The sequence below is a fragment of the Eumetopias jubatus genome, unplaced genomic scaffold (assembly GCF_037043125.1).
Source record: "Eumetopias jubatus isolate StellerSeaLion01/CBP00866 unplaced genomic scaffold, mEumJub1_p1.0 scaffold_9, whole genome shotgun sequence".
NCBI classification, from domain to species: domain Eukaryota; kingdom Metazoa; phylum Chordata; class Mammalia; order Carnivora; family Otariidae; genus Eumetopias; species Eumetopias jubatus.
In genome coordinates this window covers 27,724,565-27,742,100 of record NW_028274815.1, presented here as the reverse complement: position 1 = coordinate 27,742,100, position 17,536 = coordinate 27,724,565, and the positions used below count along the sequence as shown (strand labels likewise).

The window sequence follows — 17,536 nt, the reverse complement described above, 5'->3', positions numbered from 1 at the left end:
CCACGCCTGTCCTAAGGAATTAGACTGGAGTTTTCCCTTTCGGCACGACCCACAGCTCAGGCGAGAACACGCCAGCACGCTGCCGGGAACCACTCGTGTGACTCCTAGGGATCCGGAGACTCCGTTTTCACAGCCAACACCCACCACGTTTTGAGACCGCCCCCTCCCCAAGCTCCTCCCGCGCCCGCCTCGCCCCAATATTCGCACATGCGTACACCCAATTAAGAGAGGTTAGACCGCTCCCCCTCGATGTGGGTCCCCACGCCCAGATGCCACGCAGCCAGTCCTCCTGCCCTTCTTAGGGCCGCCAGCTTCACTATCCAGTAATACGCATGTGTAAGACTGTGCCGCCCGGCAACCCTTTAGCCGGCAGGGGTGGGGCGGCAGGCGGGACCGAGTTTCTTGCGCACGCTCGGGACATGCGCAGTGCAGTGGCTGAGGCGCCAGCTGTCGATTTGGAAGTTCCGGGGGGGGGCAGCGCATGCGCGAGTGTACGCGTTGCCGGCGAAGAGGGGAGCCTGACGACTCGGAAATTTGAATACCACAGTAGCATGGAGTGTGACCTCATGGAGACTGACATCTTGGAGTCGTTGGAAGATCTAGGGTAAGAGTGCCAGGGTACGGGTCTCCTAAACCTCACACTGTCGGCCCCCGGGAACACCTCCTCCGCCCCAGTCGGGGACACCTGCCTCTGCACGCCGCACCCGGTGGCTCCTAACTGTCGCCTCCTTATGGCTCCGGGACCCCAATGCCACGTCCACTGTCCGCCCTGCCGGGTCGGGGCCCTCCTAAAGCGACGACCCTAGGCCTTCCCTGTGCTCCCTGCAGCCGAGTTTCCCGCAGCGTTTGTCAGTCATGCGTGTCATTGTCTGGGCTCTGGCTTCTCGCCACCCCCCTCTCCGAGCTTCTCTTCTTGCTCCCCATCCTCTTGTTCTACCCCCTCACTCTAGAGGTTGCCAAAGTTGATTCTCTTTTTTTCGTAGTTGTCCTCCAAACTTCCTGCTCCTCTCTTGAGCCCCTGTTCCTACCCCACCCCGTTTCTCAAAAAATCTCCTTTGCCCAGTCATCTCTGCATGCACTCAGGCTTCCCTAAGCCACATGCCTGCATCCGTTCCGCTAGCCAGCTCACTTATGCACCTCACCTGTCACCACCTTCATGGGGACCACTCACTGGCTATTTCCCTTGACAGTGACACTCTACTTCGTCGAGCCACCATTTAGCCCTTACCCTTAGAGGCATCTTCAGCCACCAAGTCCCTACGTGTTTGTTGTGCATTTCCTTTCTTCTGACAACTACCCAACCATAATTTAGTACCTAGAAGCTGGAAATAGGGCTTCTTACCTCACTGGGTCACTGAGATTAGTGTACTCTTTAAAACTTGAGAATTTAGAACCTCTTGGTCTAAGTGTGGTCCCAGAAACAACTTGTGTGATTAAATATTTGTCTACAGGTAAATGGTGTCCAAAATATATATATAGATAGATTTAGCTAGCTATATTTATAAAGTAACAAGTCCTTTATCAAAACCTTCCTCGAAGGTTTTTCTATGACATGGAAACCTTTGGGGGAAGCTTTTTTAGGAAAGGACACCGTGAGGTTCTCAGAGTCTGCCCATTTAAGTCATTGCTGTCCTGATGGAAATTTTTGGGAGAAGTGGTAGTGCTTAAATCTTTTTTCTTAAAGTGAATTACCATTGTTCTTTTTTTTTTGGAACTTGCTCTGAATTTTCATGAATATTCCAGACTTTAGGGGACTTATTTCTTTGATTAGAGCATAGGTGAAAGTCACATTCAGCAAAATGGTCTCTTTGGTGGACATCTCAGACTAAATTGCTTGCTCACATATAAATCCATTCATTCAGTAAACATTTTCTTGAGGAACACTTGCCCCTTGGCAGTGTTGGGCTGATCATTTATGGGTCAAAGTGAGGTGGAAAAGAAGTTCACACTGTCAGAATATTCTGTGAGGAGAACTGAGGAAGGTCCCTTTATTTGGAAAGGAATGAAGTCCTAAAAGCTTCCTAGAAGAAATGACAATTAGGGTTAGCATTGAAGGAGTAGTAAAATGAGAGGAGAAAGGAGCCTTATTTAAATGTGGTTGTGCTGCTTGGGTAGATGTTGCCTAGCAATTGGTGATGGATGCTATTTCTTCCCATTATTGTTCTCCTACCCTTTAAACTATATTTTTTTTCTTTTCTGGAGTACTAAAAAAAGTAATTTTTACTATAATAATTGTAAATCAAGTAAATATTCTAGATGAGTTGTAATGTAAACCGTCAGATTTTCTGAAAACTTTGCTATGAATTTTAAGCCTAACCAATTAGTTTGGTGGCACTCAATGATTAAGATTCATACTTAATTAATTGACATGTACTTTTAAAGGATTCACTGAGAAATACTAAAATTTTAAATGACTTTTATCTTTAATGTGGCACACAGTAGGAATTCAATAACTACTTGTAGAATAAACTAACAAATTATGAATGTGTAACACAAGGAGAGATTTCTAGGCCTAGTCTCTTTATTGCAATGTCTCATTATATGTGGTTTTGAATCTAGATGCCAGGCTATATATAATCTCACTTTTTGTGTAAGATTTTTTTCCATTCCATTCAGTGTATAAAAACATAGGTGCATTTTAAAAGAATCAAGTATTGTCATTTCTCTAACATCTCTATACTTCCAAACATCAAATTATCTTAAGTATATTTAATGTTTCATCTTCAATACCTTTTTCTCAATATTTCACTTAAAAGATAAAATAATCTTCTGGAGAATATATATTTTAAAATTACCCTGAAAATGACAGGATCTAGCTATATTCTAGGTTGGGGTTCTTTATTACTATTGTCTTTTATGAATGTTTGCATATTTAATAATACTTTAAAATTATGTTTGAATCACTTTCAGAGGATTAGGATTCAGATGCACCAGTTCACCCAGACATCAACTTGCTAGCAATTATTAATCTTTTAAATTAATCCAGACATTTCTCTGATACTAGTATGTCTTAATAGCCTTAACTGTCATCAGATATGGAAAAAGGAAATAAATGATTAGCTGGAAAGTTTTTGCTTTTAAAAAAAATAAAAATAAAAAAAACTAACCTAATTGATTTCTAGGAAAGGTAACTTAAATCGTAAACTATAGTATAATCAGCTATCTCTTGTTAATGTGGTTTTAATATTCAGTTAAAGGAAGAAAATCTTTGTACAGCAAGAGCTTTCAGTATAATGTATAGAGGTTGACATAATTTAGTAGTATATATGAGTCTCTTAAATATTTATATATATTTTAAAGAGTGGAAATGCTGTTATCATGTAACTTATTTTTCTAATAGATTTTATTAGTTTAAAATTTAAATTTTAGATTTAGTTTTCTATAAATTTTATTTACATTTGTAAGTTTGCAGAGTGGTCATCATAACTTATGAAACGATTATTTATTCATACAAATAATACATAGATATAGTGTTTGTATAAAATATTAGGGGTGATTTTATATTCTTCTGAAGTATAATTTTTTACTCACCAGTTACAAGGGTCCATTGTTGGAAGATGGCGCTCTGTCTCAGGCAGTCTCTGCTGGAGCCAGTTCCCCCGAGTTTACCAAACTCTGTGCTTGGCTGGTGTCTGAATTAAGAGTGTTCTGTAAATTAGAGGAAAATGTGCAAGCAACTAACAGTAAGTAAACATTCAGTTTTAGGTACAAAATATAAAAGTAAAATTGGGGAATTATCAGTTGAACGTTATTAGTACTAAACCTGAAGTGTTCTTTGTAAATTAAAAAAAAAAAGATTTATAAAGAAACCCAAATACTTTTCTTTCCTCCATTATTTATAGAGATAAAGTGATTTTGGAAGTTGAGAAAACAGATTATAGTTATGCAACTACTAAAACATTGTGGTAGTTGAAAAGACCTTACTACTGAGATACAGAAATGGGAGACAAGTATAGCATATATGAACTTTCCATTCTTTGTGAAACATGGCTTGTTAGTTCTTAAATTGGTGGCTAGAACTGGAAATTGGGATGTTTTTCTTAGATTCCAGAAGTACATATAGCATGTAAAGGAAATGCTTTATAATTCTGTTATACATGGGGAGAAAGAGAACACTTAAGAAGTTAGGAATGTATCACTAGATCCATCACAACCAGATGCAGCTCCATCAGATTTATGGCATTGAGAGCTGTTTTATATTTGCCAATTTTGTTATTGTATTAGCACTAGTTTGTTGACTCTGCAAAAGAGACAAAAGCTTGGAACCCAACACCCCACCATCTGGTTCCCTCCTACTATAGGTAAACCTACAATAGGAGACAAAGAAAAATGCTCTCTAGTTAACCTCCCCTCATGGAGAACTATACACATAATCCCTTTTTTTCCCCCACACAGAATCGCATATTGAAGAGCTCATTTTCTTGCATGTTCAGTATATTTAATGTGCGCATGTTAGTTGCAGCCAGTTCTAATTACTAAGGACACTGTCGTGTAACAGTAATGATAGCAGCAACTTACATTTATTAAACAATATGTTGTAAGCAGTTTCCATGTGTTAAGTCATTTAAAACCTGAGGTAGGTTTTATTACTCTTTTAGACATTAAACAAGGAAGCACAGCTAGGTTAAATGCACTGCCTGAAGTCACACAACTAGTACGTGATATAGCCAGAATTCAACCCCAGCAGTCAAGTTGGGGAGCCAGTACTCTTTAACACTGCCTCTTGACCTAACATTTCAGAGATTGTAGGAACTTGTGAAAACACCTATAGTAGATAACTATTTATAACCTGGAACCCCTTTGTTCAAATGAAAACATAGAAGCCAACATACAAAACAGTTAACAGTGTACCTGTTTAGTTGAAATTAAGAGGGAGTACTTTTTGCACAACTCTCTCCTCATCCTCCCCAGCTGTTTCTAAAGGAGTTCTGTGGAATTTGAGTTCACAGAACAGTTTGCAAAACAATAATACAGCCTTCCCATTTTACAGATGAGAAAATGCACCCAGGGTGCCTGGGTGGCTCAGTTAAGTGCCTTTGGCTCAGGTCATGATCCCAGGCTCCTGGGATCGAGTCTCGCATCAGGCTTCCTGCTCAGCGGGGAGTCAGCTTCTCCATCTCTTTCCTGCTCGTGCTTGCTCTCTCTAGCTCTCCCTCTCTCTCTCGCAAATAAATAAATAAAATCTTAAAAAAAAAGAAGAAGAAAGTACGGAAGAAAATGGACCCAGGTCAGATGACTCAAAGTTTGTTAATTTTTGCCCTTGTGTGATAGAGAACCAATCAGAAAAGGAAGAAGGAGCATTGTTTCTCCTTGGTTCACAAGATGAACTCTGTACTTAACATGGTTGGGAATATAGAACTACAAGTCATGTTTGCTAACTTCAAATTTAATCTCACTGGGAATATTAGGCACAAATGAAACTGGAGATTAGTACAGTAATTAAATGCTTCACTTTGGTTCACAGGGGAGGAAATCATTGAGTGCAGCAGGACTTGGGGAAGGTCTTATCAAGGAGCCAGTGGGCTTTCATGGAGAGGTGGGGTTTGATAGATGAAGGGAAAGTAGAGGGTCTATCAGTCACAGGGAATAACTTAAATGAAGGCACAGAAGTGGAAATGACACTGTTCTTGGAACAGTGGGGAGGCTGGCCTGGCACAAATAGAATGTTTTTGAAGGTAAAATGTAACTGCTACATACGTGTCTCAGGTACTACTATAGTAATATGCAGGGGAAGGTGAAGCATAGAGGCTATTAAGCAATCTTTAAAGGCAGACAAATAATTAGATTAGATGGGGTAGAAATTAGAAAACGATTAAAGATTCTCAGAAAAGGGACTAACATAATGAGAACTTCTTAAGAAAATGGGCAGTGGTGTGAGAAAGGATGAATTAGAAGTCAAAGTAACTTGTGCTAGGAAAATCCTATTAAAACTTTCCATTTATATATAACTTTTATGCTAAAGGGAAAAACAGTCATTTTTATTAAAGTTATTTTAATTCTTAAAAGGCCCAAGTGAAGCTGAAGAATTCCAGCTTGAGGTGAGTGGGCTACTAGGGGAGATGAACTGTCCATATCTATCACTGACATCTGGTGATGTGACCAAGCGCCTTCTCATTCAGAAGAACTGCCTCCTTTTGCTCAGTAAGTTTATGGCTACTAGAATGTAGCTATTATTTTTTTATTCATGTTTTCTTTGACTAATAAACTGGCTGTTGTACTATTTCATTACATATTTAATTCAGAATGCCACTTAAAGAAAACTATTACATTTCCAACTTAGAAGCTAATGGTGGGCCTGTGCACTGGTAGCAGCATTTGTTTTGTAATTACTATTTTATCATTTAACTTTGCTGGTACTATTGTGCTTCACCTAATATGACCAAAGTTAGCACCGAGTGTTCAAGTGTATGATCATTAACCCTTAGCGTTCTAGACTGGAAGCACATTTTAAAATAGACTAGGAAGGTAGTGTGGGAATAATGAAGATTTTTTTAATAAAATTAAAGTGCTTTATATTGTGGATATTTCTTTGTGGTTGGGTAATTGGGGGTTTTGGTTTTGTTTGTAAATATATCAAATTACAGTATAAAATTTTCTGGAATAGTATTTGAATTGTTCCTGTGCTTACTGATCATTCTGGGAAATTGTTACGAAAATTCTTTCCTTCCATGTTTTTTATATACTAACTACATTTCTTTCTTCACCCTGAAAAACAGTAAGTAGACTCACAAATTTTATTGCCTTAAATGAACTCTCCAGTAAACACAACCAGTAGTCTTAACTCACAATTTTTGTAGCAGTCTCTGAGACACATTTAGATTAAGCTTTGGTTAACTGAATGTTATAGTTCTTATTATGACACAGTTCAGAGGATTTTTAAAATATTATCTTTACAACTGTACTGGTTTCTGAAAAATGAGACAGCTCTAATTTTGAAGATTCGTTTTTTTAAAAAATGTATTCATCACCACTAGACCCAGGCACTGAGTTATTCCAGAATCACTTACATAATTTCCCCTTTGTTGAATGATTGTGGGGGATGGGAGGTAGGCACATAAGATCAGATACTGCTTTAAATACTGATACTGCTGCATGTTCTTATGCATGCATTCAGTATCCTTCATATTGTGTGATTTCTAGAACTGGCTCAGCGACAGTGTACTCACTCATTCTACCAAAACCTAATATTTGGCACTCAGGATACGTTATCTTACATAGGAAGATAAGAACTTCATGGAAAGCTTAGTAATGACCATGAATAACTAATTCTTTCAAAGAACTAAGAGTTTGGCCTTTTTAGTGTTCCTGCTTACAAAAACCACTTTATAGGGGCGCCTGGGTGGCTCAGTCATTAAGCGTCTGCCTTCGGCTCAGGTCATGATCCCGGGGTCCTGGGATCAAGCCCCACATCGGGCTCCCTGCTCAGCGGGAAGCCTGCTTCTCCCTCTCCCACTCCCCCTGCTTGTGTTCCCTCTCTCGCTGTGTCTCTCTCTGTCAAATAAATAAATAAAATCTTAAAAAAAAAAAAACACTTTATAAAATGCCTTTGACTCCTTCCTGTTACTTAAGACTGCACTGAATATTATTTTGGGATCAGGGTTACAATTTATAGACTTTATTTTAATATGCTATCACCTCAGAAGCTCTTCAGTAATATACAACTATTTGCTTCTCAACTAAATGACTAAAACCAACTAAAGGTTATGCTGCTCTTGGAATTCATGCACACATACACTATTCATTCCTCTTTTATCTTTGCTTCTGCTGTTTCCCCTTTAAAATATTCCCCTCAGTTTGTATTCTCTCTGTCATGCTAGTATTTATGTGCTCATTCTCTATTCACTCTGTATAAATATTTCTCATCTTTCCAAGTATCAGTTGTCGCCTCTTGATGCTATAATTTTACTTATTTCTCCAGCACCCTTTACCTTACTAATTTAACTCTTTAGTATGTTGTGTTCTGAGGGGGAAAATAACCAATCTCATTAGAATTTTTAGTAAAATAGAATAGTCTTTGAATGAGTGGCTAAAAGACTCTCCTGTGTCTGGTTAAGAAGTTTTGACTGTTCATTGCCTCTCTGGTTGTCAGATTATTTCCTTTAGGAAAAAACAAAACAAAACAAAACAAAAAAACCCTCAGATATTTGAGTTCCTAATAGATGAAGAATTATTCATCGTGAATGCATATATTCTTTATTCTTAAGTAGATTGTCAGTAGAGATCATCTGTTTTGTTTGTTTTATATCTCCAGTGCCCTTCCTAGTACTTTGAACACATCAGTAACAGATAATGTTTTCTGATGGTAATTGTATTGGTGAACTAATTTTGTGCCTGAGTTAATGTTGTCCCAAATTTAGAGAACCGGTTTATTAAATCATATAATTTTCTAGAACAAGGGTTGACAAACTTTTTCTTTAAAGGATGGGACAGTAAATATTTTCAGCTTTGTGAGTTGGAAGGTCTTTGTCACAACCATTTAATCTCCACTGTTGTAGCGTGTACCAGCCATAGAGATTATGGAAATGAGTGTGGTAATGTTCCAGTAAAACCATATTTAGAAAAACAGTGGTTATTTTCATGACAGTGGAATTTTACTTTTTGATCTTTTAACTCCTACAGTTTGCTATATGGAACACATTAAGATTTCATCAAGGCCATTTAGAATGACCTTTCCAGAAACTTGCTCTTTTTATTGTTCTAACATTACACCTTGGGTGTAAGAAATGAGATAGTCAAGCTGATCATTCTTTTGAACTTTTAATGAGACTTAAGAGCCCAGAAAATGTCTTTTTCCAAAACTATCTTTCTAATGTTGTCAGAAGGTTCTCACCCGAAATCCTGAGCTCCCAATGGTTATTAATCATCTTTCATAAAAATGTAAACATCCTTGGGAAAGTTAAAGGAGTAAGATTGAATATTTATACCTTCAATTACCTGAAGCAGATTGCAGCCCTCATTATGCCTGGCTGAAGTCAACACATGAGGGGATGATATTGATACAAAAGAACTCTGTCAAGAAAAGATCAGAAAGTTCAGGAGTGCGGAGGGGGGAGAGAATGAGGAAGGTAGAGGGAAAGGGAATACTGAGAACTTGGTTGGAAGAGGGTTTTCTTTAAACAGAGAGGGTGGCATTAGGCTACTGGAAGCCATGAGGAAGGAGCTTTGGGGAGTTTCATGTCTTCCCCCTTTTGTAAGTTTTGATCACTTGAAAATGTTTCATGCCGGTTCTGAACAAACTGCCTAAGTATTGGAAGGTAAGAGAGCAAGAGAGTTATATCACTGGTGCATGTCAGTGGTGAGAAGTAAAAAAATAATAACCGGTTCTAACTGTTTCCGAAGATTGGCCACCTTCTACCTTTTGTAAATTTGTTAACAGATGCCAGCCCCTGTTCTGGAGTTCCTGAATAGTAGGATATAAGAATCCAGATTTTTAGACATGATCTACCTTGATACTTTCGTTTCAAAGAAGAATCACTTATTTATAAGTTACCCTTTAAACATATATTGATTAAATACCTGAATTACAGAACCAGTTTATATGTTATGTCATTTGCAGGTAAAAATGTTTTTTTTTTCCTTGTTTTTATCCATTCTTGCAGCTTTAAAAGTTACGTATCATTAGGTCTATAGAGTTGTGACTCCAGACTTATGACTATTAACTGTAGCTGTATCTCATTTTGAAATCTTATTTTGTTTACTTCAGCATACCTCATCTCAGAACTAGAAGCTGCCAGAATGCTCTGTGTGAATACTCCTCCAAAAAAAGCTCAAGAAGGAGGCGGTAGTGAGGTCTTTCAAGAGTTGAAAGGCATATGTATTGCTCTAGGAATGTCCAAACCTCCAGCCAATATAACTATGTTCCAATTCTTCAGCGGGATTGAAAAAAAAGTAAGACCTTTAGTACCAGATTGTAGTGTATTAAAGGCATAGTCCTACATTTGTTTGAAATGAAGCAAGTTAATTTCTCTTAATGGGAACCTAATGTGCATATTATTAATTGTTACTAAATGAGTTTTGGGTTTTAAATCCTAGATACTTTGAAGAGAAGTTAGTATTTTACTTTTTTTTTTTAACTTGTCAGCATGTTTCTCTTTCAAAAAGGAAACTTTACACTTTGATTTATAAGCTGAAATAAGCTAGGTATAATGTAAAAAGAATGAAGACTTCAGTCCTTTTTAAAACTTTATCATTGAACTTTAACGCAATTAATTTTTAAGTTCTTGATCATTAAATGTTACCACCCTCCTTTCATTGACTGGACAGAAAAAGATGTAAATGTTTTTGGTTTTTAATCCAGTCACTTTGAATCTTATGTTTCAATTGGCAAACTAGGTTTGTTGACTGCTAACATAATCTAGTATGTGAAAATAATTCAGAATTATTTTTATGCCACACATTTAACAGTTAAGAGGTTTTTTTAAATATAATTGACTAGGAATAAGCCATTTTAATAAATTAATGAATGTAAGAGAATGGTATTTGTTATAGCAGAGTTATCCTCTGCATATCTGCTGGACTCCAAGAATTGGTACATTTGCATTGTGGGGTAGATGGACACCATGATGCACAAATTTGGCTGAACTCTACAGGGGAGCAGCACTGTATTCATAGTCCATATTTTTCTGTGTGTTCATTCATCCATTCAGCAAGTACACATTGAGTGCCTACTGTTGTCAGGCACTGTTCTAGGTACAGTGAAGGAATCATGCTTCCATAGGCACGTGAGGATTGGGACAAGTGAGTGTCTTTATCGTGTGGGTCCTGTACATTTCAAAACATCTCCACCTTTGCCTCTTGTCAGGAATCTTCTTTTGATGGCAAGATATGATGGGAATTGGGAAGATGAGGAGGATATGTTGTACTTTTAGATTTGTTTATTCATTCATTTATGTGTTTGTGTCAGCTAAAGGAGACATTAGCAAAAGTTCCACCTAACCATGTGGGAAAGCCTTTATTGAAGAAGCCAATGGGACCAGCCCACTGGGTGAGTAGCAGTCATCTTGAGTTGTCTTGGTAAAGAACCACTTACTTACCTCACGATGTTGACAGTTTGTGCTGTTTAGGTTATGTTTTCCAATATGTAGTTTCCTAGGTGGACATTCTTAGAATCCATTTTTGTGAATCTGAAGACTTATTCGGAATAATTTTACTTGTGTAAGATTAGAAACACTTATCTCATAATTTGTAAATATTTCACATAGCTGGTCAAAATAAATTGAAGTTCAGTATGTTTTTAATTGCCAAATGGGTTGCCTTCAAGCCAAAAACGTCATTGGGCTGAACTTCACACAGCAAATTATGGGAAAGCTAAATGAGAGTTCTCTACTTAATCTTTATTATGTTTCGAGACATTATTTAGCCTTATTTCATAAACTTAAAATAACTTTTAGTAGTATATTAAGTAATTTGTTTTGTGCTAAGTGCTGGGGAGTCATTTATGAATGAAACACAGTCTCTGCCCTTTTGGAACTAGGGGGTCAAGCACATTTAAATTCTAACTGGTCTTTTAAATTTCCTTTTTAGGAAAAGATAGAAGCAATTAATCAAGCCATAGCCAATGAATATGAAGTTCGGAGAAAGCTGCTAATAAAACGTTTGGATGTCACTGTCCAGTCTTTTGGCTGGTCTGACAGAGCTAAGGTACATATAAAATATTTTATTTTTTAAGATTTTATTTATTTATTTGAGAGAGAGCACACAAGCTGGGAGGAGGGGCAGAGGGAGAGGGTGAAGCAGACTCCCCCTGACCAGGGAGTCTGATGACTTGGGGCTCCACCCCAGGACCTTGAGATCACGACCTGAGCCAAAGGCAGACGCTTAGCCCACTGAGCCACCAGGCGCCCCATATTAAATATTTTAAAAGAGCAGAATATTTATAGACATGAGACTTAAACATTCTTAGCACAGTTTATTTTTTTTTTAAAGATTTTATTTATTTATTTGAGAGATAGAGAGCACGAGAGGGAAGAGGGTCAGAGGGAGAAGCAGGCTTCCCGCTGAGCAGGGAGCCTGATGCAGGACTTGATCCCGGGACTCTAGGATCATGACCTGAGCCGAAGGCAGTCGCTTAACCGACTGAGCCACCCAGGCGCCCCTTAGCACAGTTTAGATACAATGGAGAGAGAAATGCATAGGAGACACATATAGGAATTTTTCTTTCATGAGTTGCTGAGTAGCAATTCTTTCAGCCTTTCAGCAATAATGAAAACATTTTTTTTTCAGCTTTTTAATATTTTTTTTAACAAAACCGTATGTTTTAGACCATACTGGGAATACTTACTTGTAGGAGAAACAGAGTATTTGAAAATCACTAAAAGACTAAATATCACTAAAATAATTTTTAAATTACTCATTTACTGTACTTTAAGCTAACAATTTCATTTGCTAATTAAAATTAGAAATACTGGATTTAGCAAGACCAGATATTAGTAAGTATTTATAGAGAATTGAAGAATCTGGTAAGAGTTCAGTTTTACTTCAAATTAAATGAGATAATCTGGGTAAAGATCTTGGTCATTCTACAGATATTTATTAAATATCTATTATATGATCAGTGAGCAGAAAGTAATTGACACACGTGACTTCACATCCTTACAACCCTGAAATGGAACTAGTCCTTGAACTTATGGGGAGGTTGGTCCAGTTGTGTATTATATGTTCCCTTAATAGTGCATTCATGTTTGAAAACAGATTTTTTTTTTTAATTTTAGTTGACTCCAAAAAAATTTTTATGTAGTTTTCCTAAATAATGTTATGTTATTGTCACCTAAAATCTTTAAACCTTGGCACAGCCCTATTTGGTTGCTAAATTGTTGGGGTAGGTATTTATTGAGTTACAATATTTCGGTGTTGGAAAGGGGTGTTAGAGATCAGTCTTAACTCCCCTCATTTTGCAACTGGAAAAAAACAAACAAACACAGAGACCCAGTAAATGGGAGGCTTTGTCTGAGATCTCACAGCTAGTCCGTATCAACACCAGCAGCAAATCGTTCTCTCCTATGGCTGTTGTGTAGGAAATGCCAGTCCTTTCCTAAGTTATCTTTGATAGAAACAATCATTCAAAATAAGAAGCCTGCACCTCTTAGCTGGAAAACTATCTACCAATGAAGTCGTGCACGGACTGAGGCAGTACTACGCGGTTCTGATTTTGGCCCTGTCTTTACTGGATTGTACAGCTGGTATCCTGACCCACTGTGTCTGAGCTTCCGTCTCTCTCCCCATTTTTGACATCTTTAAAATGCCATGTTTAATCTAGGGGTTATTTTAAGATTCTTTTGAACCATAATACACAATGATTTTATGAACTATGTAAATATATTGGAGAGGATAGGGAAGGACTATACAAATTACACAAATCTATGCTTTCATAAGTGGAATTTATATACCGATCATCTTATTTTGAAACTTGGTTTTAAATCACTTTATAGAAATAACTTTGCACAAAATGAGCCAGTTTCAGATAAGGAAATCTATGTATTTATATCACTTTGAAATTGCATTTTAAATCAGTTTTATTCGAAACATTAAGCTACCTTCTCAAAGATGTTTGTCTCCATTCAACAAACATTGACTGAGCACTTACTGTAGGCACAAGTGACCATAAGAAAGACATACAAGACCTGTTCAGGAAACTTCCCTCCAGACAAGCTATGGAATGACAGTCTCTTTATCCTTTTAATTATTCAGGTAATTTTTTTCTAATAAAATAGTCACTGATCATTCCATCGTCTTAACCACAATAGCTATTTTCATTTTTAGTATTGTCTTCCTTGCTTTGTTTGCACAATTGTAATAAACATACCTTTTTACATCCTTTTTTCCCCATATAATTTAAACATTTATAATATCAGTATTTGAGTACCTGCATATAACTGACAGACTTACCAAATATTTTTCTCTGTACGATTTTACTGTGTGTTATAGCTATTGTTTCCAAAATTTAGTAGATAGTTATTTCTCACAATTTAGGTTAATTGGCATTTTTTTTTTAAAGATTTTTATTTATTTGACAGAGAGAGAGAGAGACAGTGAGAGAGGGAACACAAGCAGGGGGAGCGGGAGAGGGAGAATCAGTCTCCCCGATGCGGGGCTCGATCCCAGGACTCTGGGATCATGACCTGAGCTGAAGGCAGCCACTTAACCGACTGAGCCACCCAGGCACCCTGGTTAATTTGCATTTGTTGATTCCTGTCTGAAAAACATTTCTTATATTTGTTCGAACTTTATTTTCTCGTGTGTGAAATTTCTGTTTATGTCTTTTGCGGTCTTGTGTTTCACACACATTGAAGTGATGTGCCAAGGTGTCCCAGATTCCCAGTGGTTTGTCTGTCAGGAGCTGACAGTCTTAATCATTAACTTATACTTCTACTAAATGGTTAAAGTAGACTTTTTTCCTTATTTATTACTTATAATAGAGGAGAGTATTACACAGGGGGGATCACTTTGGAAGAAATGTATCCTGTTAGTTAGAACAAATTAACCGTAGCTAACATTTTTTATCTCATTGTAAGCAAAGATGGGAAAATTCAAAAGCAAAATTTTTGAAATTAGTTTACATCCTTATATTTAAATAGATAGAATGAATATGTTCGAGACCAATGTCAGGGGGCACCTTTTTACCCCCACAATCCTAAAGGGAAGCCCCTCTACCCTGTGTGTCCCCTTTGCAACATTATTCCTTGCTGTATCAGCAAGTCTGACAGCTGTGTCTTAGGGTAGTTCTTGACTAGGTAGGAACAATGGTGAGTATATCTTTTTTCCTCCCCTCTTAAGCCTAGTAACTATTATTATCAGACATTTTGGAAGTCTTTAACTTATTTAATATCAGTGTTTCTGGGGCGCCTGGGTGGCTTAGTCGGTTAAGCGTCTGCCTTCGGCTTGATCCCAGGGTCCTGGGGTCCTGGGATCAAGCCCTGCATCGGGCTCCCTGCTCAGTGGGGAGTCTGCTTCTTTCTCCCTCTCCCTCTCCCTCTGTGTGTATGCCCTCTCTCTCTAGCTCTTACTTTCTCTCAAATAAAAAAAATAATAATACGTCAGTGTTTCTATGTCATTTTGAAAATTGATTTTTGTCTTTGAACACTTTGCTTCAACAGAGTCAGACAGAAAAATTAGCAAAGGTTTATCAGCCGAAACGCTCAGTTTTATCTCCTAAAAGTACTATTTCTGTTGCCCACCTTCTGGCTGCAAGACAAGACTTGTCAAAGATTTTAAGGACAAGCAGTGGCTCTATAAGAGAAAAGACTGCCTGTGCCATCAATAAGGTGATTGAAGTACCTTTTATTTTCTTTCAAATACATTTATTTCTATTAATAAAATATAGTAGTTTAAAATATCTTTCTTATCCCATAGGTGTTGATGGGCAGGGTCCCTGACAGAGGAGGTAGACCCAATGAAATTGAACCTCCACCTCCAGAGATGCCACCATGGCAGAAAAGGCAAGATGGCCCCCAGCAGCAAGCAGGAGGCCGAGGAGGAGGGAGAGGTGGTTATGAACATTCCTCATATGGAGGACGAGGAGGTCATGAACAAGGAGGAGGGAGAGGTGGACGTGGTGGCTACGACCATGGTAGCCGAGGGGGAGGAAGAGGAAATAAGCATCAAGGAGGCTGGACGGATGGAGGGAGTGGAGGAGGAGGTGGCTACCAAGATGGTAGTTACCGAGATTCGGGTTTCCAGCCGGGTGGCTATCATGGTGGTGGCCACAGTGGTAGCTATCAAGGCGGTGGTTATGGCGGCTTCCAAACATCTACATATACAGGAAGTGGATACCAGGGTGGTGGATACCAGCAGGACAATAGATACCAAGATGGTGGGCACCATAATGATCGAGGCAGTGGTCGTGGAGGGAGAGGTGGTCGCGGAGGCCGAGGTGGACGTGGAGGCCAGGGAGGAGGTTGGGGAGGAAGGGGGAGCCAGAATTATCACCAAGGGGGACAATTTGAACAGCACTTCCAGCATGGAGGTTATCAGTATAATCATTCTGGATTTGGACAGGGAAGACATTATACTAGTTGAGGCTACAGAACCTTACACTTTGCTAGAGCTCAAGTAATAGAAACTTAGTTTCAGAATCCTGAGTCCAGCATCAATATTGAATTAATGTGAGACCACAGGTGGCAGGCAGATTCCTGCTTGGCATAAGTATTTGTAGGTCTTCATTCAATTCTGTTGGGTTTGTGGTTTTTTTTTTTTTTTTTAAAGGACTTACATGACAAAGTTTGTTTGAGAAACACGTACAACATCTCTCCTTTATATAAAGAACTTTTTAAAAGGTAATTAAAATTGCCTTTAACTGACCAGTAGACTAATTCCACAGTCAGAACATGCATACTTTTTTGGGAAGAAATTACTTGAATAAGTAGTTTTCAAAAAAGCGGTTTTGGAAATGAGGATTCTCCTAGATTTTTTTAGATTTTCAACTAGGAAATCTTCCTCATATTAACAGTCCATTTGTGTGTGTTTTCCTTAAAGTATTCTAATGCCTGTTTTCCAAGCACAGTTCTGCCCTGATTGGCTTCTTATTCAGAGAGATTATGCCACATTTTAGGTCAGTTCCTATTAAATGAGCTCTTCCACAGATAGCACATTCAGTAGCCTTATCCTTTTGATGGAATACTGTACCATATGCTCAACTCTGAAAACCTTGAACACGGCCAAAATCCGTAAAGATTATGAAAGCAAACTAAGTTGTGAACCTATACTACATGTAGGCATTTATATAGTATAGCAATTCAGACTGACCTGCATCCATTCAAAACAAGTTCCTCCTTAAACCTTATTTTTACTTGAAATCTGTTAGAAGAAACAGCAAACTGAAATTTGTTTTATGCATGAGTTAATACCACTGGCTCAGCAAATACAAGTTAGTTTGCTTTGGGCAGGAGACTTTTTTTGTAATGGAAGAAATGCACTACCAAGTAAGAGAACAGATTTTTGCTTAGTGCAGGAGGCCCTTTATTATTGCTGCAGAAAACAAAAGCCTGGCTGAGTTGATGTTTTACATTCTCCTTTACTGAAATCAACATGAAGCTTCTTGCTGGGTTTTTGTATACGTAAACATTGTCAAGCTGTGAAAGAAAATGGCTGGAGGTGTGCTTTGTGTGAAAGGTGAGCAATAAAGTATCTGTATGTTCTCTCTCTGGTTTGAGTTTTATTTTAGCTACTTTTAAAAACTGAATTAATGTGGATACTTGTTTCAAGCTTATAAACTAAGGCATCTGTTCCCCCAAAAATTCTTGAGTGTTTCTTTAAAACATAATTTGTGATGAAAGATAACCCTTACCCTAAAACCATTATTAAATTGAAAAAAACCCTATTTCCAAATTGACCTTTTTCTATAACACTATAGCTACAAAACTTCACTACTCATTTCTGGCCACTGGGTGTAGCTGTTGTTACACAATGTATTAGGCAAAGATAAATTAATGGCCGTAATCTTTCAGGGCTTTTTTGGTTTGTGGGGTTTTTTTTGTTGTTTCTCCATTCTTCCTAAGAATGAGGGACATTTCAAAGGAAGTGAAATGAAAATACATGTTTG

The 17,536-nt window shown here is 38.0% G+C and overlaps 1 protein-coding gene across 1 annotated transcript; it reads left to right on the top strand.

The window, feature by feature from the left end:
- Positions 1-483: 483 nt before the first annotated feature.
- TSLIG3A (tRNA splicing ligase complex subunit 3A) lies at positions 484-17,138 on the top strand. Its single transcript, XM_028117237.2, has 8 exons — positions 484-604; positions 3,535-3,683; positions 6,007-6,141; positions 9,704-9,888; positions 10,904-10,984; positions 11,524-11,640; positions 15,093-15,260; positions 15,349-17,138. Exons 1-8 carry the CDS (start codon positions 552-554, stop codon positions 16,012-16,014), a joined length of 1,554 nt encoding a protein of 517 aa, XP_027973038.1. The 5' UTR covers positions 484-551; the 3' UTR covers positions 16,015-17,138.
- Positions 17,139-17,536: the final 398 nt, after the last annotated feature.